Source organism: Acomys russatus, chromosome 12 (assembly GCF_903995435.1).
Source record: "Acomys russatus chromosome 12, mAcoRus1.1, whole genome shotgun sequence".
NCBI classification, from domain to species: Eukaryota; Metazoa; Chordata; class Mammalia; order Rodentia; family Muridae; genus Acomys; species Acomys russatus.
The window spans coordinates 36633335-36658867 of NC_067148.1; the positions used below are offsets into that span (position 1 = coordinate 36633335).

The following is a 25533-nucleotide window of genomic DNA, read 5'->3' on the forward strand; positions in this document are numbered from 1 at the left end:
GAAGGAAGGAAGGAAGCCACTGGCCAGCTATGAACCCTATGAGCTGTAGCCAGACAAGATCTGCCCACTGGTGTGACAGTGGCTCGACTGTTACTGGGCTAATTCTCTGCTTAGATCTGAAGCCCACTCCACAAGAGGGAATTCACCTAGTTAAAAGTGACATAGGACAAAAGCCCTAGGAAGGAACCTACTACCATTGTTTTGTTAAATGGCCAGTGTCAAAATACCTTCTAAATAGTTGTTTATACCCAGAGATCAGTATCGTTTCCAGTCTTAGTGAGAGAAGACTAATAGTCAATGATATGTAATCATAACTGGTAAATGCTGAGAGAAGTTTTTTAATCATTTAGTCCAAAGCAGAACATTTATTATCACCCCCTACAAGATTTAGGAAACATCACAGAAGTATTTCATGATGAAATACAGGTGTTCATAACACAAGGAAAAGTTTTCCATCTAACCAATGTAGTTTTCTACTTAGGGGTAATAAAATATGATACAGAATGAGTTAACAAGGACGATATTGTGTCATTAATGAATCAATCACTAAATAAAATGACACACTACTTCTACTATGAAGTAGTTTCAAAAAAAAAAAAATAACAGAGAAGTAGAACAGTAGCTACTTGAGAACAAAGAGAGGGGGAGCAAAGGAGGGCCATGAGAATTTTAAGAGAAAGTACAAAATGTACATGTATGAACATGTCATAACGAATGCTGTGACTTTGCACAACTGATATTTTAATAACTTGTTATAATTAGATTAAGGGTCTTTTGGAAAGAAAATGATGAAACATCTTCTCTTACCTCTCTTCTTCCTACCTCTCTCCCTCTTACCCCTTCCCCTTTCCCTCTCTTCCCATACTCATTTAATAGACATCTCCAAACAAATAAATGTTGAGCCATGAAGTGGCATTTAGTTAATAAACTTAAATTTTTTATGATATAGATTGGAAAACAAGAACAAAAATTAAACAAAGTACATAAAGAAACAACAAATGAAATGGTGAAGGTTACAAGAAAGACTCAAGCCTTTCCAAGTAAATACTGAGTCTCAAGGCAGAGGCAGTTATGAGAGTTTAGGAAAGATACTCTTGGGTGGCATTTCAGTAATTGTGTCATTTGTCAAGAAATAGGGATCACAAAGAACAGAAAGAATTGAAGGTTTCCAGTATGTGTACCAACCACCGCAGTCGGGGACAAACAGAAAAAGAAATTAGTTGTAAAAAGCAATGTTTCTACAAACACCACCCAAGTGATCTCCCAACAAACAAGACGCACTGGAAACACACAGTACCTGGAGGTTGAGTTGTTCAGTTGCAGCACAAAGTCTCTGAAGGACATTCAAGGCAGGGTTGCTTCCATCCATATTCTCAGAGCTAAAATAACGCTCAACAAATTTATGTGCCTGCTCCTTAATCCAACCTTTAATTTTTTCTCTACAAGAAAGAAGAGAAATAATGTCTGTGTGTAGGCCAGAAGTCTACACTGAAAAGGACTGTTAAGATATTTTAACAGGTTAAGGTGCTAGTAACAATGGCCTGGGTTTAACCCCCAGAGAACCAACTTAGACATTTTTTTTTCTGACCTCCCCAAGTACTTAGATATACACACACATATATATATATACAAAAGAAATAATATTACAGCTTTGATTAAACAGCTACACTTACAACATTGGCTTATGATCATGATAAAGCAAATTCACTTTCATTATGGAACAAGCTAAGATGCATCTATCAAATAGCACAGGTACTTGGAATAATTTTCAGGTCATCACATGAACAGTAACAAAATGTCCTAATGTCCTAAAATTCCAATTTACATAATAATTAACTAAAGGACAGCTATATTGAATACTGTCCATCACTGTTCCCTAAAGCGATGAGGTAAAAATGAGGTACACCAGAAGCATGTGACCAGGCTGTTTAAATTATAAACTTTTTTTAAAAAGTGCTTGCTTAATTATTCTTAACTAATTCAGATTCAGCAGCCAATTCAAGTTAAAAGTTATCTTTGAAACAAAATGCCACAAGTGAAATATATTTATAGAGGAAGCAGTCTACATGGGTACTTCACCATCCAGTGCCTTCCCAAGAAAAGCATTTCCAGATGATAAGAAATCAGTATCTACCGGTTGCAGTGGTGCACGCTTGTAATCTCAGCACTCAGGGAGGCAGAGGCAGGCAGATCTCTGCCAGAACAGCCAAGGTCACACAGAGAAACCCTATCTCAAGAAAACTTTGGAAAAAAAGAAAAGAAAGAGAAAAAGAAAAAAGTTATCTGACAGAGATCTAAGTACTTTTTAAGACAACAACCGCTCTCAGCTACAAATTTTCAAATTCCACTAAGTAGGCAGAAGAATTTCATTAATTATAAACAGAAAATGCAAGCACAATTCAGGAAACGGTTCAGCTGGGCATGGTGGCGCATGCCTGTAATCCCAGCACTCTGGAGGCAGAAGCAGGTGGACTGCTGTGAGTTCAAGGCCAGCCTGGTCTACAGAGCGAGTCCAGGACAGCCAAGATAACATAGAGAAACCCTGTCTCGAAAAACCAAAAAAAAAAACAATACAGGAAAAGGTTCCACATCAAACAGACTAAGCAGAGATGTCAAACGGTTATTTAGGGGGGGGGGGGTAATATAAGAGAAAGACTGAGCCCATAGGCAAGACCTGAGCTATATAAATCCTCTTAAGAATCTACCTTATGTTTGAGCTGAGAAGAAACTGAACCAAGTCCATGTATCCCTAGCATTTGATGAATGTATCAATATAATCATGTTGAGACCTTTCAGATGAAGGACTTCCCACCCCGAATCCCAGCATATACTTTACCTATTATTGGATATAGTGTCTTTTGAGGCTGCCCTGGCAAGACCACTAACACCTGCAGTTCGTGCTGGCTCGATGTTGTTGCTGTTGGACTGTGCACTTAGCCTTCCCCATGTTTTTGGATTCAAGCTTGCCAGGAAGGAAGATTTAGGTGACTGAGTAGTGGTGGGACTTTTAGCTATAAAGACAAAAGAACTGCATTCAAATCCTTTCAACAAACTTTGAATCTTAATCTAGAATTGAAATAATTAAGAACACCAAATCATGAGGAAACTTATTTTATCACCTTCTCTTCCACCTCCCCATCATCGTTCATCAAAGGACTCACCTTGATTGTCTACTTTGTCATCATCTCTTGGAGGTGAATACTTTGGCCTTCTTGGCCCTCGTTTTGGCAGTCGTTTTCTCTTGAGAACATCACTTAATCGACTGTTGCATGAAAAACAATAGATGAGGTTAGCAATCAGCACTAAAGAACCCAGATAAGTAAGATAAAAAGTAGCTTATGAATAAAAATGTCCAAACAATTTTCACTGGTAGACTTAATATGGACTCTGTGAGCAGTCACATTCTATAGAGTATGGAGACAGAGAAAGAATTGCTAACTGCAAAATTAAAACTAAAGGTTTGATTAATTTTCTAAATGTCCAATTTCATAAAATATAATGCATAAACCAAAATACAAAGACGAACCTGTAAAAAAAAAATAAAAAATTAAACTTAAGTATTGTATTTCTTCCCTAAGCTAACTGGCAACAGAACAACTGTAAAAATATTCTAACCACTTACAGTATCATACTCAAAAGACACAATCAAGACAATAACATCATAAATACATTCATAATGACTCCCATAGCTGCTTTTAACCTATACAAATCTATTAAGGCATAATGTAAATAACCTATTTGGAACTAGAACCACATATTCATTCAATTGTCTACAGCATTTGTTCTATTTGGGTTTTTGTTTCTTTTCTTCTGTGACAGGGTTTCTCTGGGTAGCCCTAGCTGCCCCTGACTTGCTTTATAGGCCAGGTTTGCCTCAAACTCACAGAGGTCAACTGGACTCTGCTTCCCAGAGTGCTGGGATTAAAGGTGTGCATCCGGCTGTGTCTGGTTGTTGAGACAGGGCACCCACATCACCTTATGAGATTCTCCGGCCTCATCCTCCTTGCCTCTGAGTAGAGGGACGGCTTCACTTCATCTGCCCCTAGGGTTTATTCTAAACAACACTACAACGCACTATGTCACACCTTACAAGCTGCTACTCTTAACAATATTAGAAATATTTCTGAAATCATTTGACAACAAATAAAAGATAAGCAGATGAAAGGACATTCTAAGGGATAACAAGATGGTTCAATGGATAAAGGAGTTGTCATAAAGCCAAGACAACCTGAATTTGATCTCAAGGACGCACATGATAAAACAAGTGAACCAACTGGTACAAATTGTCCTCTGACTTCCACATTGGCAACAGGCAACAAAAATATGATTATTTTAAAAAATTAAGTAAACTGTTCTAATTCAGATGATCTGAGGCTCAAAGAAAAATTTTTGAGTGTGCATGTGGTGGAGTGTTTTTTTGTTTGTTTTTTGTTTTTATTTTGTTGTTGTTGTTGTTGTTTTTTCTAGACAAGGTTCCTCTGTGTAGCTTTGGCTGTCCTAGACTCGCTTTGTAGACCAGTCTGGTCGCCTGCCTCTGCCTCCCAAGTGCTAGATCACAGCCATGTGGTAACGGTGCCTGGCTAGCTCAAATAAAAAAAATTTTAATTAGGAATACTGGAAATGAATGTGGCTTATCATATGAACAACATCCACTTAAATGTGTGATCTTACAATACAAAACAGCAACTGAAAAAAAAAAGTGTTTCCCATGATAGTAAACAGTAAAGTAGGAACAGAACTACCATTTATCTTAAATGGGAAGTCATGTTTGGCTTCCCTACCTTTAGTAAAAACTTTATTTCATAGTTTCTAATTTCACTGCATCAATAACTTGGTATCACAAAGGCACATATGCAACAGTACAAAGTAGTTACAAAACTATGGAATCAGAAACAAAGGCTAAGATACTCTATTAGTGATGCATGCAAACAAACCTGATGTGTGTCCACCACTTCACTTCCCTTGGTACCAATGTAAACAATGTGCATGCATCTCGTGTAGCTGCAAAACTAGGCCCAGTAAAGTAGCTTTCTATTCCAGAGAACAGATGAGCTGAGGATATACTTCAGTGGTACAGGTGACTCTCAGTATTTGCTGAGGTTGTAGATTCTGTCTATACCACCACCACCCCCCCCCCAAAAAAAAAACACCAAGCACTCTTGGGTATTTTATTCTCAGTAGGAGTCTTGGGTATTAATACAGATATAGGCAAAGTACACTAAAAATCACAACAAAACTTACCCTTGAGGGCTCAGGTCCAGAGAATCATCTCTGCTATGCTGCAAGCTGGGTGACCCCAGATCAGCAGAGGCGTTGGTTGCAGCTGTGGCTGTCCCACTGCTGGCTGGTGTTGTAGACCCCAGGGATCCTGACCCATTTGTACATGCCTTTGGGGGACTTGTCAATAATGACTCTGATTCTGCTAAATGTTTTACTTGATGCATCACACCTTCATAGCAACAGGGACAAAAAGAGGTCAGTTTAATCAGGAGACAACAACAACCCCCACCACTACAAAATTCCTCAGTGTTAATCCTGGTAAACTATAAATAGAGGCAGGAGGGAAGAAGGTGGGGAGGGAAGAAGGAGGGGAGGGGAAAAACCCAAGTTTCATCTGGACTCATATCAGAAAAAATAAAATTCAAAGATATTTTCATTTAATTTCTTCTAATCTTCAAACCAAAATCATATAAAACAGTGCTACTCAAAGTAGAAAATATCAGAAAGTGTCAGAAATACATGTAGCACACATCACAGTATGAAAAAAAAAAGGGAAAAGTCAGTGAGCTTCAAGGGCTACAAGAAGAATTAAATAACACTACTATTATAAAGAGCTATCGAAAGGTGGCGATTGCCACATCCTAAGAGTAGAGAAAACTAAAATATAATTTGTGAGAAGGGAAAGGATACATACACATACACAGTCACAGATATCCAACAAAGCTTGTGTTAAATACATGAAAATCTGTGGATGAAATTATGTATAAATGTACAAACATTTTTCAAAAGTAGTCCTAATCTTCAATTAGATTATCATAATTTTCCTTTGTTTGGGGTTGATTGTTGTGATCAGTCCTATATAGCTCCAGCTTCCTGGAATTTTCTATGTACACTAGGCTGGCCTCAAACTCAAGAGATTCGCCTACCTCTGCCTTCTAAGTGCTGGAATTAAAAGTGTGCACTACCATACCTGGCTTCCATTAGACTTTTAAAAAGGGGAGAGGGCTGGATAAGGCTGATTTAAATTTCAGGTACTTGCTTCAAAAATACGGCAGGGCTATGCTAGGTACTGAGGACATAGTAACAGGCAAGACAAATGCACTCAGCAGATTGACTAAAATGATACATTTTCCTAAGGATTCCATTCCAGTAAGTAATGAGCTCCCAAAGGAGAAATGCAGGAAGCTAGAACACACTATAGGAGAACCAAGGTCAAATGGAAGGAAAACAAGATGTTCAGAGGAAGTTATAATTAAGCTTTAGTTTCTCTATGAGAAGCAAGACCCAGCCCTGAGAAGACAAAGCCCACACCCATAATCGCACCATTATGTATATGCTACAGAAAGGGTAGAAAATAGAATGTAATGGTATAGCAAATGTTCTAAGCTTAACATAAATCACTTGGCAGGGATAGAGATGAAAGTGGATCTCATTTACTTCTAAACCAAAAGAAGTAGAAGAAACAAGAGCAAACCAAAAAAAAAAAAGCAATTTTTTTTTTAAGGCAAAAGAGATCTGAGACTGAAGACAAAAATATGTAACTAAATATTTCATGAATCCAGAAATTGTTGGGGCTGGGGGAGTGCAGGGGGGCGGGTGGGAATACCTACCTGACTTTTAATAGTCACCTTTGAAAAATAGGAAAATATTGCTTTCTTGTTCTCTTTCTCTCTCCTTCTCCCTCTCCCTCTCGCATAATGATATTGAATAAAGCTAATTTTATTTAGTTACTTAGAAATAGTGTCTCACTATGTAGCTCTTAGGCTAGAAGAGATCTGCCCTTCTTTGGATTTAAAGTGAATACCAGCATGCCCAAAGATTAAAAGGTTAGAACTTCTTACTTTATTTCTACTGTTAAACTGGCCCACCTATCATAGTTTCAAAACATGAAAAGATTTAAAACCCAGTATGTGAAAAACTGATTGACTCCAAATGATTATGGCTTCCCTTCCCAGTTCCTATCCAATTCCCATTTCATCTGGATCTATTCCCTTTCTGCCTCTCATTGGAAAAGAAGCAGGCTTCTAAGGGATAATAATCAAGTAAAACATAGTAAGATAAAACTAACAGAACCAAATTGTGCCTTGTTAAAGTATCACTGGAAGCTCTCTCCTAGCCAGGTGTAGTGGAGCATGTCTTTAATCCCACCCAACACTTAAGAAATAGAGGCAGGCAGATATTTTTGCTCCAGAACAACTAAGGCTACACTGAGAAAGCCTGTATCAAAATGAAAAACCTTCCTCCTGAAGCAGATGGGAACAAACACAGAAACCCACAACCTTTACAGAGAGATTAAGAGACCTTTAGAACACTCAGCCTGTATGGAATCAGATCCTCCTCTGTCCAGGACCAGAACGGATGGACAGACGGGGACGGAGACAGACAGGGATGGACGGACGGACGGACGGACACACACACACACACAATCAGACAAACAAAAACACCCAAGGCCTAGAACGGATGGACGGACAGGGACGGAGACAGACGGGAACGGACGGAGACGGACGAACACACACACACATGGACACACACACACAATCAGACAAACAAAAACACCCAAGGCCTTCTAAATTAGAAAGACCAAAGCACATGTAAACTCACAGAAATTGAGGCAGGAGGTACAGGCCTGCATGGGTCTGCACCAAATGGAGTCCTAGAACTGGAAAAAGTAGACACAAGGCCCCAATCGTAACCCAAAAGCTATTTCCAACGGTAACCATTTGCAAATGAAAATGTAGTATTCTCCAAGGAGTCTTCCTGAGGAAACAACTACTCCATAGGGCAAGAGGTGTCCAGGAGCAGATGCCAACAGATAAAGAAAGGAACACAGTAGCATCTTTGGAGGTTCTTTGAATCAATATCAAGTCAGGGCTCACCCCGGCCCTGCCACTTCATTTGTAAAATTTTTTGTGTTTTTGTGTTTGTGTGTGTGTGTGTGTGTGTGTGTGTGTTTATGGAATTCCTAGTGTATGAATGAGTCTCTGAATAGGTTTCTTGTTCTTTTGTTGGGCTCTTCTGTTTGTTTTGTCCTCGTCTAATATGTTTGTTTTCTTACTATATTTTATTTGATTATTACCTCTTAGAAGCCTGTTTGTTTTACAATGTGAGGCAGAATGGGGGCAGATTCAGATGAGAGGAGAACCGAGTAGTAACTGGGAGGGGAAGCCATAATCACGCTACATTATATGAGGAAAAAATTTGATTTTCAATAAAAGGAAAAAAGAAAAACTAATCAAAACTGGAGAGATGTCTCAGTGGCTAAGAGCACTTGCTATTCTTCCAGAGGACCTGAGTTCAGTTCCTAGCATTCACACGAAAACCTACAACTATCTCTTAAAAATCCAATACCAGAGGAATTTATGTCCTCTTATGGTACCAATCACATACACTTTCAACTCAACAATGATAAAAAATAAATCCTCACACATTACAACTGTTCTGATGTAATATTATGATACACTGCAACCTTATTCAAGGAATTACTATGGGTTGAAGTCTGACAGCTGCCAAACTTAAGGGCATATGGGAAAACAAACACAAAACACTGAAAATGACTAACAGCCACCAGTGACAGTTAATTTCAATATTCCTGTACCTCTAGAAAATATACATACTACATATGAAACATGACATCTCTCGTGTGAATAGGTAACACTTTCCTTGTAGACACTGAAGCCATCAGATGAAGTCCTATCTAGACTAACTACTCATCATTAACTGATTATCAAAATTGGCATTACCTTCTCTCCTGAAGTAAACACTAAAAATATCAGGTAACTTTTGCATTAATATTTCTGCCATCTGAAGGGCTCCAACTACTATCTTCAGGTCTTGGCTTGATAGCATGGAAGCAATGTGACTAAAAAAGAGAACATTTGTGTATAAAACTGAAGTTGGTGGTAATTACATTCCAATATACCAATTTTTATTTTTATTAAATTTAGTTTGATTTTTAATTAAACTATTAAAATAGGTACTAAAAATTACTCAACACATTACAAACTTTACTTCATCTTTTCTGTATTAAGATTTAGAAATTCATAAAATTACTTCAGATTTAAATTTCAAAGTATTTTTATTATTTTCATGAACACACCTTGAAACAGCATGATTTTTCAGAACATCCTTCAGAAGTTCGGCATCAGCAAAGTAAATTATCCTAAGGATTGCTCTAAGGCACTTGTGTCTGACCGCAGGTCCTGCTGAAGAGCTATACACTTCATAGAGAACACCAAATAAGGTCTTAATGAAAGACTTAGCCAGCTCCGGATCCTCTTTCATTAGCTGTGCTCGGGCATCATCCTTCTTTAACTCTGAATATCCACCTGTTATTCAAAAAGATGTTTAGTCCTGAAGTGACTACTACAGCAGTACAGTAAAAACCAAAATATTCAGCCAAACAACTACCTGAAATGCTATGCAATTTTTAATTTTAATTTTGCATTATGGAACCAAGTTATATAGTAACTAGGACATACAAAGTTATCATTAAAAGACTACTGACCATTCTGACCATATGAAAGTATCACTATGCTAACTATACACCTCTTATCTTCAAGCAGTCTAAGAAACACTAGGGAAATTTCAATACTAACTACTTAAAATACAGGTTTAAAAAAAAAGAAAAAACCCAAAGTACAAGAAATATACTTAGACAAAAGCTATCAAGAAACAACTGGATAAACAAAGTGATCTTGTGCACAGAGAATATATACAAGAAGAACATAATTGATAAAAGGCTATGAACAAGGGTTTGGCCAAGTATGGTTACGTATCTTGCCTGCCTCCTTTACGTTGTATAGTATGAATGCTTTCTGAGACTGTAATAGTGTAGTAGTACAAAGCCGCAAACACTTGCCACCTAGTTCTTTTCTACTGGGGTGCTGTGAAACAGGGATCAAATCAACAGGCATCTCAAGACATCATTAAAAGAAAAAAAAAAAAAAAAAACCGGTGGGAAAGACATTGTGTCTGAATACTGGCTTAATAGAGGCACACGTTTTAGTGAAATATATCACCATTATTCAACTATTCTACTCCTCCCTAATCATACTCAATGAAACTGTTACCATGAAAACAAAAAGGCTTCCAGCAAGAAGGCTAAATAAGGGAAGGTGTTTGGCAACAAGCCTAAAGACTAGAAGCCATGCCAGGCGAGGTGGCACACACATTTAATCCCAGCGAAGAGAGGCAGGTCAATCTCTGTGAGTTGGAGGCCAGCCTGGTCTACAAAGTGAGTCCAGGACAGTCAGGGCTGCACAGAGAAACCCTGTCTCAAATAAAGACTAGAGCATACATGATAGAACAAAAATGGCTCCTTCGAGTTAAACTCTGACTTCCTTGTGCATATTGTAGAACATGTGTGCCCACACACAAATACTCAAAATCCATGTAAAATAAGTAAGTAATAATAGTACAGCTCTATTTAAATAAAAGGATACTTACTAGTGTTAGTATTGGCTAAGGGGTTGGGTTTTCTCTGAATGGCACGTGCTGTTCCCGTGTCCTCATTGATTTGCTGCATAGAATTAAAATCAATAGTATAAACTCGTCCCAGAGTGGACAAGCTTATCTCATCCTCACCGACCTGATGGGCTGCCTGAGAGCAAAGAGAGAGAAACTTTGAATATAAACATGTAGAAATTCATTACCTTAAGCAAAGCAGGGACCCTCCACGCTACTTTATATATTTAATGTGGCTGATAAACTGACAGAATGTTGAAATTTTAACACACTTGATAACAAAACTCATTGAAACAAATCATTTTAAAATAAACCAAACTGTGGTTTCTAATATCAGAGATACTCTGATACAAAGTCCAGGTAAAATGAAATACCAAGAAATATAGCATAAAGGACATGAAGACACCATTTGTATTTAGAAGGAAACATTGTAAGAAATTTTAGGTATGTACTCAAAACTCCAATTGTTAGACAGAAAACATTATTCACCAAATAAACTTCCAGTAACCTACTAAAATTCTCTTTTAAGTCAAACACCTTGTAGAACTGTCCTTAGGTAAACCAAGACAGCCTCACATTTACGTGTTGTTATAAGACTGTAAGGAATACACCTAAAGCTAAGATCTAAGATTGATAATCACAAAGCAAATGTACACAGAATAGAGTATTATTTAACTTCAAATACCCTAGAGAAGTTACAAAATATACTACATATGCTGGTTGCACACCTGGAATCCCAGCACTCAGGAGATTAAGTCAGGAGGTTTCCAGGTTCAAAGACAGCTTGGGCTACATAGCAATAACCTATCACTTTAAAAGCAAACAAAGAAACACTCTTTATATGAAGTCCAATCTAAGCTAAAACTCCTAGACAGAATGGAATAACTGTATGCAAACAGAGAGGAAGCTAATAGTGAAGATGTAATTATTATCAGGAGAATGCTAAAATGAAAACCACTTAAAGTTAGAAATTAAGAATGGTAGCAGTTGTGGCACAAAGGACCAGTCAACAATTCTCATAAAAGCAAACTGGTTCTGAATTCTGAGCTTTATAAGTAAAATGATGAAGATTTTAGCAAAAACTTTTAGGAAATGGAACAAATCTTTAAAATACAGTTCTACAAGAGGTAGGAAAATTGTTTCAGTTCAAAATTTATATTAAATTCAGAAGAATTTTGTGACTGAAAATGTTAGCAGAAAACGGATGGCCACTCACTCAAGTACTTCAAACACTTTTCTATAACCAAGCGTTTTTGTCATCTGAGAAATTTTAATATTATTTCAGTGAATAAAAAACAAAATCAGAGGGGCTGGAGAGATGGTTCAGAAGTTAAGAGCACTGTCTGCTCTTCCAAAGGTCCTGAATTCAATTCCCAGCAACCGCATGGTGGCTGACAACTATCAATGATGTGATATGATGCCCTCTTTTGGCCTGCAGGTGTACATGTAAACAGAGCACTGTATACATAACATTAAACAAATCTTTTACTAAAAACAAACAACAACAACAAATGAGAGCCTGGCGCAATAGCTCATGCCTTTAATCCCAGCACTTGGGAGGCAGAGGCAGGTGGATCTCTGTGAGTTCAAGGCCAGCCTGGTCTACAAAGTGAGTCTAGGACAGCCAGGGATACAGAGAAACCTTGTCTCGAAAAACACAAAAACAAAAACAACAATAACAAAACAAAATCAAATGAACAGAAATCACATATAAACTGTCATCCTTAACAGTTTGGTATATTCCTCCATTTTATTAAACATTGCTTTCATTTATGTCATTAAACTCTATTGAACTAACATGAAATTATACAGTAATCTATTTACACAATTTTATATTCACCCTAAGGCAGATATTTGCTTTCACTTTTTTTCCTGAATATATATATTAAAAAAAAAAAAAAAAAAAAAAAAAAACCATACATTGGGAGATTTCTTCTGGGTTGAAATAGTAGATCTGCTTTAAAACATAGTCTAACTCTCCAGTGTTTCCTTTTGGAAACAAAACTATGGGACAAAGAACTGAGATTACTTGCTCCAAGCCAAGCAGGTAGTTAGCAGCAGAAGCAGGACTAGAGCATGATGTTTTCTGACCTCAACAGAATGAGGACCTTCTTTCTCAGGAGACAAAATGAGAGAATCTTGAGTTAATTCAAAACTGAGCACACTTACCCATACACAACCACCTCCCCACTCCACCCCTACACCCACTCTCCTCAAAATAGACATATTTAAACGGTACAATGAAACTACTACCTCAATGATCCGGCTGTCAATCCTGTTGTAGGGATGCCAGAGGCCTCGGTCATCCCGCCACTGCCATATTGCACCATCTGTGTTCTGCGCATTTCCCTTCTTCAACATGGTATCAACTGCAAAAATGCCTTCTTTTGGTAAACATGGCATAAGTTCACTGAAAAGTAAAAGATGCAATTATTTTAACAGGTAACTTTCCTCACCATCTGTAGTTAAGACTCTCAAAGAAAATCAACCCATGTTTACCAAATAAGAGATGTCAGTTCATACAGTTCTTGAGGACTTCGTGGAACAAGATCAATCTGCTCTTGACAACTTCCATTGGAGGCACCACAGAGGAGGAAATGAAGTGTTTCTGCAATGTCTGTAAACCCAGAAACAACAAAATATAACTCTATTACACTAGGTGTAGTAATTTACTTATAGACAATCATTCCCTAGAGTAGGGCAAAAATTAAAATTTACACATAGAGCAATTGAATATGGAAATCAGAAATATAAATCAATTGTATATATGAAAAGATTAGAAGAAGAAACTTATATAGATTTTAACCATTTCTTCCTACAGACTTCTATCCAGAGTACACATACTCCATAAGGGAAAAAAATGTTTTTTAAGATTTACTTATTATGTATACAGTGTTCTGCCTGCATGCCAGAAAAGGACACTACATCTCATTATACATGGTTATGAGGTACCATGTGGTTATTGGGAATTGAACTCAGGACCTCTAGAAGAGCAGCCAGTACCCTTAACCTCTGAGCCATCTCTCCAGGCCCAAGAAAGTATTTATTATACTGTCTGAAATAGTAGAGCCAAACGCTGTTTTGTCAGGAAATGGCAAGACCAAATCTCAAGATCATACTTTAAAGTTTCAGAATATGAATATAAAATTACTAGTCATAACTGTAGGTATTCCAACAACTATTATTAATCTCTAAGAATCAAAATACAGCTGTCTTCTAAAATCATACTACGGTCTAACATTAATTTATGAGACAAGGCCTAATATCACGGCCAACAACAATTTGTCACTAGTTAAAAACACAAAAAAATTGTAAAACCAGTAATAAAAACAAACAAACAAACAAAACACTAAGAGATAGTAATCAGGAAAATTCACTGGAAAACTCAAACACAGGCTGAGAGAATAAAAGATACTGTAACAAGTAGTTACAAGTAGTATAGAACTTAGAAAACTAATATGAAATCATTAATGACTAGTGTGATGACTCAATGATCTTGAGTCATTTAGTCACAGAACCAAATGTGAGTTTTAACATTAAAATTACATGATCAGCCAGGCATACTTTTAATCCCAGCACTCAGGAAGGCAGAGGCAGGCGGATCTGAGTGAGGCCAGCCTGGTCTACAAAGCAAGTCCAGGACAATCAAGGCTATATAGCGAAAATAAACAAAAACAGCAACAACAAAATTTACATGATCAAGCCAGGTGTGCCAACTCACACCTTTGAAATTTTACCACAGGGAGGCATTATGAACTATATAGCAAGTTCCAAGAATAGCCAGGGCTACATATAAAGACCCTGTTTCACAAAACCAAAAAAAAAAGATCTTTCAGAATTGCTGGAAATCAAACACCCAGATTTCATATGTCATTGAGCTACATTCCTACACCAACATTTTTCCTCTTCAATATCCAATGATATTCATCTTTTGTGATTTAGGCTGTCTTATTAGTGAAGAACAAGACATTTATCTGCCTTAAAACACAATAATAAAACAGCACTTACTTTGTTTCATAAGCTGAACAGCTAATGTTGGGCAGTTGGAACACATCAGAGAAAACATCCGAACCACCATTATGAACATCCCAGAACTTAAAATTGGTGGAGTCACTACCAACAGTTGTTGAACATTTGTAAGTAGATCTTTGGAAGCAACCTGCTGTAGTAAATTCTTCATGAACACAAGAAGACAAATTATTATGTTGTGGTTTAGCAATTCAACAATTTAAAATAATCTATTAACCAAAGATAACACTAACCTCCTCATGTTGAAAGTTGTCCACTAACCGTGCAAAACAAAGGCAAGTGCTTTCTACTGACTTTTTGTCCTATTTTTCACGAAGGAATAAAAAAAGTTCATTAATATAAAATGTTAGCACCATCAGTCATTTAGTTTTCTTTGACCCGAAATCTAGGTACCCTCAATTGTAGATGTGAGCTTAGAAAGGGAAACCTAGGCGAAGCGCAATTGGTAATATTAAAAAACAAGTTGGGCATGGTGAGCAAGCCTTTAATCCCTGCAACTGGTTGTCAGAGGCAGGCAGATCTCTTTGAGCTCAAGGACAGCTTGGTCTACAGAGTAAGTCCAAGACACGCAAGACTACACAGAGAAACCCTGTTTCAAAAAACAGAAAGAAAGAAAGAAAGAAAGAAAGAAAGAAAGAAAGAAAGAAAGAAAGAAAGAAAGAAGGAAAGAAAGAAAGAAAATGTACAAGCATTTGCATGGGGTCTTGAAGATTCAGGAATATGAAAACATTAGCAGATACGATCTCCAAAGCACTAAGGAATTACCTATTGATAACCACTGGAAACAATCCAAAAAGATTTGGCAATTAGACAGATTGCCCCCTGAAGAAAACATGTGATAATCTGGGTAATAGAAGCAACATTTTGTTTATTTCATTAATGGAGCAACTAGGCTCCCTGTAAAAATAGGAATCAAGGTGCAAAAGCTCTTACTATGCTGCCTAAAAGAGAGTATGAGTAGTGACCAACTAATTTAAATATTCTGATTTCTTAGCTGTTTTAACTATTAGGACAATCATGGTAGCGCATACCTTTAATCATAGCACTTGGGGGGTAGGGGCCAACTGAGTTCTCGAGTTCCAGGCTAGCTAGGGCTAATATTGTATGACCATGCTCCAAAAATAAATTAATAAATAAGAAGCAAGTTGTCTAGACATGGATGGTACAGGCTTGTGTTGAAAGGATTGAAGTTCAAAGCTAGCCTAGGTCAGCTGAAAGAAAGAAAGAAAGAAAGAAAGAAAGAAAGAAAGAAAGAAAGAAAGAAAGAAAGAAAGAAAGAAAGAATTTATACCTCTACTTCTTCATTACAGAAGTAAAGGAGACAAATGTGAGCCCATCATCTTAAAAAAATCCCTTAAACATATTCTGTGCATCTAATCTTCACAAGGTTTAAAATAATTTATTAAAGCAAATTTAAAGTTGATACCTTAAAAAAATCTCTAGTAATAACAGATGGCACTGGTAAAATATAAGAGTACAAGAAAACCTGCTTCTCTCTGACCTCTAGACAAAGTACTTGATCTTCTCCTTTCAAATCTAATATGGATTCTGCTGTTGAAACTACATCACTAATGTTTTACCTTTTACCTACTGGCTCTTCTCCAACCCAGTATTTTCCATTTCTATTTCTGGACAACCTGTCTCTCGCTTCTAGTCTTTACCAAAGCCTGTGTTCCCAGTGCTCGTTAGTGGGTCTTTCTAAAAGTAAATTCTAACCTCACAAAGGACAATCTCAGTTGTTGCTATACCAAAGTCATCAGTTGTACCAACAGGAAGATATCAAATGTATAAATTACAGTTCATTTGGGTAAATCTGCCAAAATCTTATTTTTAAAAAGCCTAATTATATGTCACTGGACGATATATTAAAAAAGAAAGCATGGATCAGAACAGTATGAGTAATTATATACATCCAATTAGAATTCAGACAGAATTAGAAATAATAGCAATAAAACTTTTATGACATAAGAAACAAATTCATATTTTACCTGATGAGTTAGCCTTTGGGTAAGCAATGGTAGGGAATCTGCCACAAAATGAAACTCATCTGGTGTGATACTCTGGCAGCAATTGGCTGCAATTGCTAGTGCATTTCTTTGGGCATTTATGCTGAAGAATTCTAGATACAACAAGCAGTCTGCCAAACCACCCTAAAACATAAAAAACTGTTAAAGGGAAGGAAAAATATCCTTTACCAAAAAGAACTACTAAAATGTCTAGGATATTACTTTTGGGCAACATGTGCATTACAGAGCTACCGTCAAGGAACTAGCATAATGTAGTTCTGAGATACAACAGCAAAGGAAATACAGTCCTTCAGCAACACTTACCGCCTGTAAAATGGCTTTACTGTGTCGCCGTGACAACATCTCCAAGGCAGTCAAGGCCTGCTCTGCCACATCAATACACTGAATGACTTGCAGCTAGGAACATTGAAGTGGGTATCAAAGGTTATTATCTGATTTGTTTACAGTACTTTTATCTACATGAAAATTGTACTTCCTCTACTTGTAGCCACTTGTACTACCTCCAATATGCAACCAAACTAGAAAAAAGCCACCCCTGGGTAAAAGTTGTAAAAGTATAGCTGACAGTTTCCTCCCAACAACTTACTTTGTTTCAGGACAGTGAAAAATATATTCCCATAGAGGACAAAACTTCTTACTCACATGAGTTGATTTATGTAAGAATGTTTCATTTTTAACCAGGTTTAAATTTGTAAGGAACTACATCAGAATAATTGTTGTTTTATGAAGTAAAGTTTTATTGTGCATTAAAAAAAATGTTGAGAATATACACAACCTACTAGCCACTAATCTTATGATTTTTTTGCCAGTCAATTGGTGAAGATGAGCAAGGCCTTTTTCATCAACCTTCTCAGTTACCAATATAAACAGTTATCACTTCTACCATCCTGCTGCTGGTCTTTTAACTGTTATTTATTTGTACAGATTGTGGTTGTATTTATGCTCTCAAACACACACACACACACTATAGCATATCAGTAAAGTCAGTGAACAACTTTCAAGAATTAAGTTTCCACCTTCAAGTTTGTTCAAAGAAGGTCTCAAATGTCTCATCTCTCCTCTCCCTCCTATAGATGCTGAGACTACAGATGTATGCCTCTGCAGCTTTTTATGTGAGTTCCAGAGAAGATTTGAAAAATCAGGTCATCAGGGTTACCTACAAACACTACATTCAATAAGGCATCTCACTACCCTCAATGTATTATTTTTAATGAAATGCTTTAAGCTGTTCTCTGATATTAATGTGCTAAACGCTATTTTTTAAAATAATAAAATTGGGGTTATTTTATGATTTATCAGTTTCAACTTTAAATGCTTGGTCTGTCATACATATTTTTTGAAAACTGGTTAGACACACATACTTTACAACATAGAAATGAATTCAAAAATTCAGAACTTGACTCCTTATGTGCACTTATGAACAAGTTAGTCAAAAGCATGACTACCTTTTCTAAAAAGACAGGAATAGCATCTACAACAACAGCAGATGATCGAGGGAGCGCTTCCATCATGTATGTTAAGGCTCGGCAAGCATGATTCATCTAGGAAACAAGACGAGGCTGTATTCAATAAATACTCAAGATAAAATTTAGACTGCTTTTAGAAAATACATGATGTACTTACAATGTCAAAATTATGCTCCATCTGTAGTAATGTTATCTGTTAAAAACATAACAAAGTATTAGGAACATTCTGAAATATTTCTTACTGCATTTCACTGAAAATAGAAAAAATTGTTTTTTGCACCCCCCCCCCCAAATGGTAGCAGCAACACATACAATGCCCTTCGTTGCAAGCTACTGCAATGGTTGGCAATGTTGGTAGAAGATACCACAATTTCATGACTGCTTATAATCCACCAATTTAGTAGTTCTAACATCCTGCAGAAGCCCATTAACTTATCACAGAGGACTGACCAATTGACAATCATCAGAACCAGCAATGACAGACATTTCTTGAATTAATATTAACAGACTGAAGATCACAGTTTAAATTCTGTGCATGTCTGAAAGAAATAAATACCCTTGTTGCCGTTTAGTAATCATAGAGAAAAATATGACTTGAGACCTTAATTAATAAATAGCAATGTAATTATTCCATAAAAGAGTAGGTCTAAAAATCTGAATTTATAGTATTTTCTTGTTTGAAAAGACTTAAGAGATTGCAGCTATTTTTATCAAAGGAAGGAATGTAAAACTGGAAATTTTTAAATGCACTGCATTTCAGGTATCAAGTACGCTTCAATTAAATGTTGGTAAGAATAAAAGATAACATATATTCTAATGTAATATACAATAATACAGGTCTTCTCAGCTCTAAAATATTCCAGGTAAACAAATACGTATCATACAAGGCCTGGGGGTAGGGGGAACTGTTCAAAATTAAACCATTTATACACATTTACCATCTAAACCAGTCATTCAATAAACACATCTAAATTTAAAGGGCTTTTATGCTAACAGAAAAAAGGACCAAGTTTCCTAATTGAAAGATGGAAGGAATCACCAAGCAGTGGTGGCACAAGCCTTTAAACCCAGCACTTGGGAGGCATAGGCAGACATCTGAATTTGAGGCCAGCCTGGACTACAAAGCGAATTCCAGGATAGCCAGGGCTACACAAGAGAAACACTGTCTGGAAAACAAAGTATAGAGGAGAGGAGAGGAGAGAAAAGGGAAGGGGGAGGAAAGGGAAAAGAGGAAAAGAAGGAAAAAAGATAGAACCAATCATCTGTAACACATTCCCTTACACCAAAAGGAACTATGTAAATTTTTAAATTTCATTACTTTCACTATGATAAAATACCCAGAAAATAGCAATGTAGAAGAGAAAAAAGGTCTATTTTAGCTAACAAGTACAGCATAGAGTCCATGTTCCAGGAAAGGCAAAGCAGGGACTTGAAGCATCTAATCACATCAACAGTCAAAGAGAAAGAAGTTAATATGTGTATGCTTGCTTCTGTTCAGTACCATCTCTGTATTTACAGTCCAGGATACCTTGCCTGCCTAGGAGATGATGGAGCCCACAATGGCTGGGTCTTCCCAAATAAATTAGTGTAATCAAGACAATCCCCCCACACATGCCAGCATGCCAAGATGGTCAAAGATTCCCTCCTCAAGATTCTTCCCAACAGTTTGGCTAGTAGAAAGAAAAGAAACTTCTTTATCATTATTAACAGTAGCCAAAAACCAATAAATCCCAAAAGAATAGAATGTGCTAAGTGACGGCTATTGAAGCCCTTTGTATTTGACAGGACTTTACTCAGAACTCTGAATATCAGTTTTCCATAATGTGAGACTGTAACCAAGTAAATAAACAATTTCATGCACTTTTCTTACTGCTTTTGTCCTTGTATCCATAAGAAGGCATAGTATTTATTTAGCACCATGCTCTAAGTTTAAAATCTGTATAAATGAAATCTGTATAATATCTGGTATACTGTCTGGCTTGACTATTTATCCCATGCATTTTAGTAACAAGCATGTAATCTTTCTCAACAACAAAAATAACTCAAGAGTAAGCTAGCCTATTACCGAACCAAGACTGGAAAATTGAACAAAAGCCTAACATATTTTAAACAGTGAAGAAACAAAGCATTGATGAATACCTTAAAACCTTTTATGTAATGAAAATCAAGTAAGTGACTTCATCAAAAATTTAGTGCAACAATATTCACAAACTCAAGTTGGGTATGCAACTCATTAAGAGAGAGCAAGGCAAGCCAATAAAAAAAAACAGCATACTTACCAAAGCTGGAACAACACTCTTCACAGGAAACCCTCCCAGTGTCTCCTCATTTCCCATGACCAATAGCTGACACATTTCAATGACTGCCTGAAGCTGTTGACTTTCATCACTTGCTTGTAGTCCTTGAAGAAGCTGCTGGGCCTTAGAACCTTCAAGGAAAAAGAAGGTATTACTTTTAAATACTGAGACCTGACAACATGGCTCAGCAATTAATAATAATATTTTTACTCAAGGACTCCAATTCTGTATTTCTGGCAGCCATGCTAGGCAGCTCACAACTCCAGGGAACCTAACATCTCTTCTGGCCTTCTCAGGTATTCAAATGTGTGCACATACACATAAAGAAACATTCATAAGCACATGAAAAAATGTTAATCTTTTTAAAAAACTAAACATTAAAGAGGTGGAGGACAACTCAGTAGTACTCTGAAGTCAAGAATTCAAAACAAATGTTTGTCCAATCATGCAGATATAATCAAACAGAATACAGAAAACGTTAAAGAAATAACCTACTCCTGGCGACAAATATATTATAAAGCAAAAAGGGAAAAGAGAAAAGCAAAGATAGGTCTAGGCCACTTTTATAGCAGTTACTTGGTTTCTGCCTTTAAGTGAACCAAGTTGATACATTTTTAGCAGCAAAACTCAAATCACCACAAACCAACAGGAACAGCTAGGCTGCCTTGCTTATACTTTCAAAGAAACCACCAAAGCAGTGAGTACAGCTTCAGGCAAATAATATTTCTTAACAATGGTGTCCGAGTGTCAAAGAAATGCTATGTTTACTTAAATATACACACCAGGATTAAATGGAAAGCAAGAAGGCAGTGGAGACAAAGAAGAAGGCAGACATATTAACGCATCTAAAGATATGAGGTATTCTGTATAAAAACAACCTCTGTAGCTCTAATTACATTAGCAGGTGCTGGCTAGTGGAGTGTTTCCTTTTTTAAGCCTGAATTCCATTATACAAAGAATTGGAGGACATTGCAATTCAGCTGTCATTACAGCAAAGAAATCACTCAAAACTAAAGTCAATGCTGGAAGTATAAACAGTGCTAGCCAAGTATTTGAGACTTGGGGTTCAATCCTCAGCATAAGAAACAAATGACTAAATAAAAAATTTACATCAAAACCAATTTCTTTTAATTAAGGTTCAGTGATATAAAGCTCAAAAGGGCAGGTGTTAAAAAAAAAAAAAAGACAGTAACTAATGAGAAGAATTATCAGTAGTCCCTAATTTCACTTAAAAAGGATGTGCTTGTTAAAGCACCAGCACCTTGTACTATCAGTTCAAACATCAACTGAGGTGGAAAGGGGGAGTAAGAGAAAAAAAGGAAAATCAACACTTCTAGGATATTAACTGAGACAAATACTCTAAAAAGTACACACAGCAGGCTGGGAATATGGCTCATGAGTGTAATGCACAACTGCCCTAGCACTATCAACAAAAGGGAGGAGGGGCACTGCAGAATTTCAACAGAGAAATCTGCAATAAGCAATACATTGCCTAGAACTGAAAAATGCAGTATTACTAGTTAACTCAGAGCAAGTAGGTAACAAAAGATTGCAATAGGCAATTTTTAGAAAAGTAAAACTGGCACACACCTTTAGTCCCAGCACTATGGAGACAAGCCTCTAAATTCAAAGTCACAGTCACACATACCCTCATATGGGGGAAAAAGAAAATCCTAAATAAATAGTAAGCTCAAAAGTAAAGCTTAAAAGAAAAAAATAAACTATGGCAAGAAACAAAGTGCTTATTGAGAATATTGCACCTGAAAAAATTATTCTCTAAAATTTAAAGCACAAAAAATTTTCAAACAAAAACACAAGTCATTATTGGTCACACTCAACGCCTATGAAATATGGTCCTCCAGCCGGAATTAAGTCATGCAAGCAGAAATAAAGCACAATGGAAAATAAACATTTTTTACATTGCATCTAAAACAATAATTGTATAATTAAAATTCTAACAAATGTCTCCACACAACAGTAATACAGAGGAGGTCAGGACTAAACTGCAATTCTTATACAGTTTGGGGTATGATAAAATATTCAATTAAAGTAAGATATAATAAACCAAGACTGTGTAATAATCTCTAGAGTACCCAATAAAACACACAACTGACAAATAAAGAGAAAAATATTATAAAAATAGAAGATGAATATCAAACTATAAGCTAACAGTTCTCACCTTAACTTTTGTAAACGCCCAATATGACTATAGCACTATAGTATTGTTAGACAGGGTCGCCCAAAAGTGGGGTATTTACAGTTATCCAACAAAACGTTGTGTTCATCTATCATTTGACTCAAGCCTATTTTCATAGAAAGAAAACAGGAATCTCTGAGAAGATGGCCAATTTAAAACAAAAGGGAGTATAAGTTGAATTTGGCTCTTATTTTCATACTAGAAATCAAGGAAAATATAAAAATAGCTCAGAAGCCCAGATTCTAGGTCACTCTGGACTATATTATGTTATAAATTAACCTAAGCCAGACAAAAGTAAGGCTGTTTCAAAATACTTATTTTAATACTTAAGGATCAGAAGGCAGTAAAGGTGTGGCTATACACACCTTTAATCTCAGCACCTGGGATGTATGTTGAGGACAGCCTGGTCTACATAGCCAGGACAACCAGAGCTACATAATAGAAAGACCCTGTATTAAAAAACAAACATACAAAAAGGAAAAAAGAAAAAAGAAAAAACAAAACAAAACAAAATAACAGACAAGGATAGTGGCACACACCTATAATGCCAGCACTCAGGAAAGCAGAGGCAGGCAGATCTCTAAGTTTGAGACTAGCCTGGGTCTACAAATCAAGTCCAGGACAGCCAAGGCTACACAAAGAAACCCTATCTTGAGGGGTGAGGTGGGGAAACAAAATGATTAGAAAGTAATCTCAAAAAGATCTCATAATCTAAGAATAAGCAGGTTACCAAGATGAGACTTGATAGCCTATGACCATATAGTGGGGGAGGAGGTCCCCCTTAGTCATAGACCTAGAGGAGGGGAATAGGGTGAAAGCGGGAGGGAGAAATGGGAGGATACATGTGATGGGATAATAATTGAGTTGTAATCTGAATAAATTAATTAAATAATAAAAAATTTTAAAGATCTCCTAATCAAATGGGACAATGTAAATATCAATGAAATCACTAAATATCTGGAACAAGTACAAGCCCATCGCTTACAACAATGTGTTCCTAGCTACATCAAAAACAAAAACAAAAAACAAAACAAAACAAAAAATCAAAAAACTTCCCTTATAACAAAAGAGAATGTTAAAACCACTATTTTGAAAATTAGGCAAATAACAGAAGAAAAATTACTTCCCTACAGCAACTATCCTACTAATTAAACAAAAGGGAAAGTGATCATTTATGCATTTTCACTAAATTATTTCTCAGAAATTTGATCTGAAATTACATTTTGTAGTTGTCATTACCTTGACAGTTAAGTTTTTACAGTTTGTCAGGAACAATCAGAAATTATGCAACTCTTTGTATGTGTGTTTTTACTTAAGTTGCTACTTATGTGTGCACAGAGTATGGCTGTGTAGGCATGCCATGTAATACATGTGGAAGTCAAAAGACAACTTAGAGAAATCAGTTCTCTCCTTCCACTATGTAGGTTCCATGGATCATGAGTGCCTTTGGACATGCCACAAGTACTACAATCCTTAGCCTAAATATATCTTACCATTTTGAATGTTCACTTCTCATTGGTTTGGGGAGGAGGGAATGTCAAATGCAAGTCTAGAGATACAAGGTTAAGAACACTTGCTCTTTAAGACCAGATTTGATTTCCAGAGTTCCCAGCAATCACATGGAGACTAACTATAGTTCTATTGGTTATGACACCCTCTTGACCTTCTGAAGTCACTGCGTGCATGTGGCACTCATACACATTAAGATCATAATAAATTTCAAAACAAATACAAATCTGAAATTGTCACTAAAAGCAACAATTTATTTACAAAAATATACAGAATATTTTAATCAACAGAAATTTGATACTAGATACTATTGAGGAATAAATGGAACAACCGTAATCTAATTATGTATACAGCTGAACTGGACTCTCTTTGTTGACCAGGCTGGCCTCAAACTCACAGGTATCAGCCCTGCCTCTGCCTTCCTGAGTGTCAGGATTACAGATGTGTGCCTGCATTTTTATTTTGTATGTCTGAAACTAAACTCATTCACATTTGGTTCTCAGTATGGGACCAACACTGGGAAGAGTATGAGTTAAGATAAGGCAGCTCATAATTGCCTACAACATCAGTACTACAGAATTCATCTCCCTTTGCTGGACTCAGAGCCCCACCCTTAACATACATGCATATGCATACACATGTACAAGTACAGGCAAATGGACAGACAACATAAAATAAATCAGATATGATTTTTAAATTTATACTTAAGTATAAATTATTTATGTTTTGTATGTTTTATACTTATAAATATATGTTTATATATTTTGGGGCTACATACCGCTCAGTGTGTAACAGCACTGGTTTGTATTCCAGGAGCTGATTTCAATCCCTAATACCCTCATGGTGGCTCACAGCCATTTGTAACTCCAGTTCCAGAAAATCTGATGTCCTCTCCTGGCCTTGCTGAGTGTCAGATATGCAAACGGTGCAAAGACATACATGCAAGCCAAACACTAATAAAAATTGGCAAGGCATGCAGCATCACAGCCAGCTAGATATGAGACTTCAATTTCAACCAACTTACAAGGCCTTAACACACTTTTCTTTCCAATATTCAATTTAATGAAATGGCAAAATAAAGTTTATTTTTTAAAAAGCATAATAATTTACTTCACTGTATGAATCCATATTAAACAAATTGTTTTTAATTTTTGAGAACAGCAATATTTGATAAACATAGTCTCAACTTTTAAACTGAGCTTTCTTATTTTTTGCTATAAGTTAAAATATATGCAGATGCCTATTGGCTTTCAGTATGAAGGGAATGGCTAAGTACTGCTAATGAAGCTGTACTTGCTGAGGACCTGTAAGCTCTCAACTACAGT

At 36.5% G+C, this 25533-nt stretch overlaps 1 protein-coding gene across 18 annotated transcripts in view; it reads right to left on the bottom strand.

Moving 5' to 3' along the window:
* The window catches only part of Trip12 (thyroid hormone receptor interactor 12), a 119230-nt gene that overhangs the window by 31671 nt on the left and 62026 nt on the right, over nucleotides 1-25533 (bottom strand). For 9 of the 18 annotated variants that reach the window (XM_051154221.1, XM_051154207.1, XM_051154208.1 and 6 more), the window contains 16 exons: nucleotides 20485-20633; nucleotides 18363-18398; nucleotides 18185-18280; nucleotides 17043-17135; nucleotides 16701-16862; nucleotides 14946-15014; nucleotides 14692-14857; nucleotides 13183-13300; nucleotides 12934-13093; nucleotides 10666-10819; nucleotides 9317-9545; nucleotides 8961-9079; nucleotides 5242-5449; nucleotides 3162-3262; nucleotides 2837-3011; nucleotides 1298-1439 (listed from right to left, as the gene is read on the bottom strand). In XM_051154221.1, coding sequence (XP_051010178.1) covers nucleotides 1298-1439; nucleotides 2837-3011; nucleotides 3162-3262; nucleotides 5242-5449; nucleotides 8961-9079; nucleotides 9317-9545; nucleotides 10666-10819; nucleotides 12934-13093; nucleotides 13183-13300; nucleotides 14692-14857; nucleotides 14946-15014; nucleotides 16701-16862; nucleotides 17043-17135; nucleotides 18185-18280; nucleotides 18363-18398; nucleotides 20485-20633 — 2177 coding nt within the window. The remainder of the gene's footprint in view (nucleotides 1-1297; nucleotides 1440-2836; nucleotides 3012-3161; nucleotides 3263-5241; nucleotides 5450-8960; nucleotides 9080-9316; nucleotides 9546-10665; nucleotides 10820-12933; nucleotides 13094-13182; nucleotides 13301-14691; nucleotides 14858-14945; nucleotides 15015-16700; nucleotides 16863-17042; nucleotides 17136-18184; nucleotides 18281-18362; nucleotides 18399-20484; nucleotides 20634-25533) is intronic. The other 9 variants (XM_051154216.1, XM_051154211.1, XM_051154219.1 and 6 more) reach the window with 3 other exon arrangements.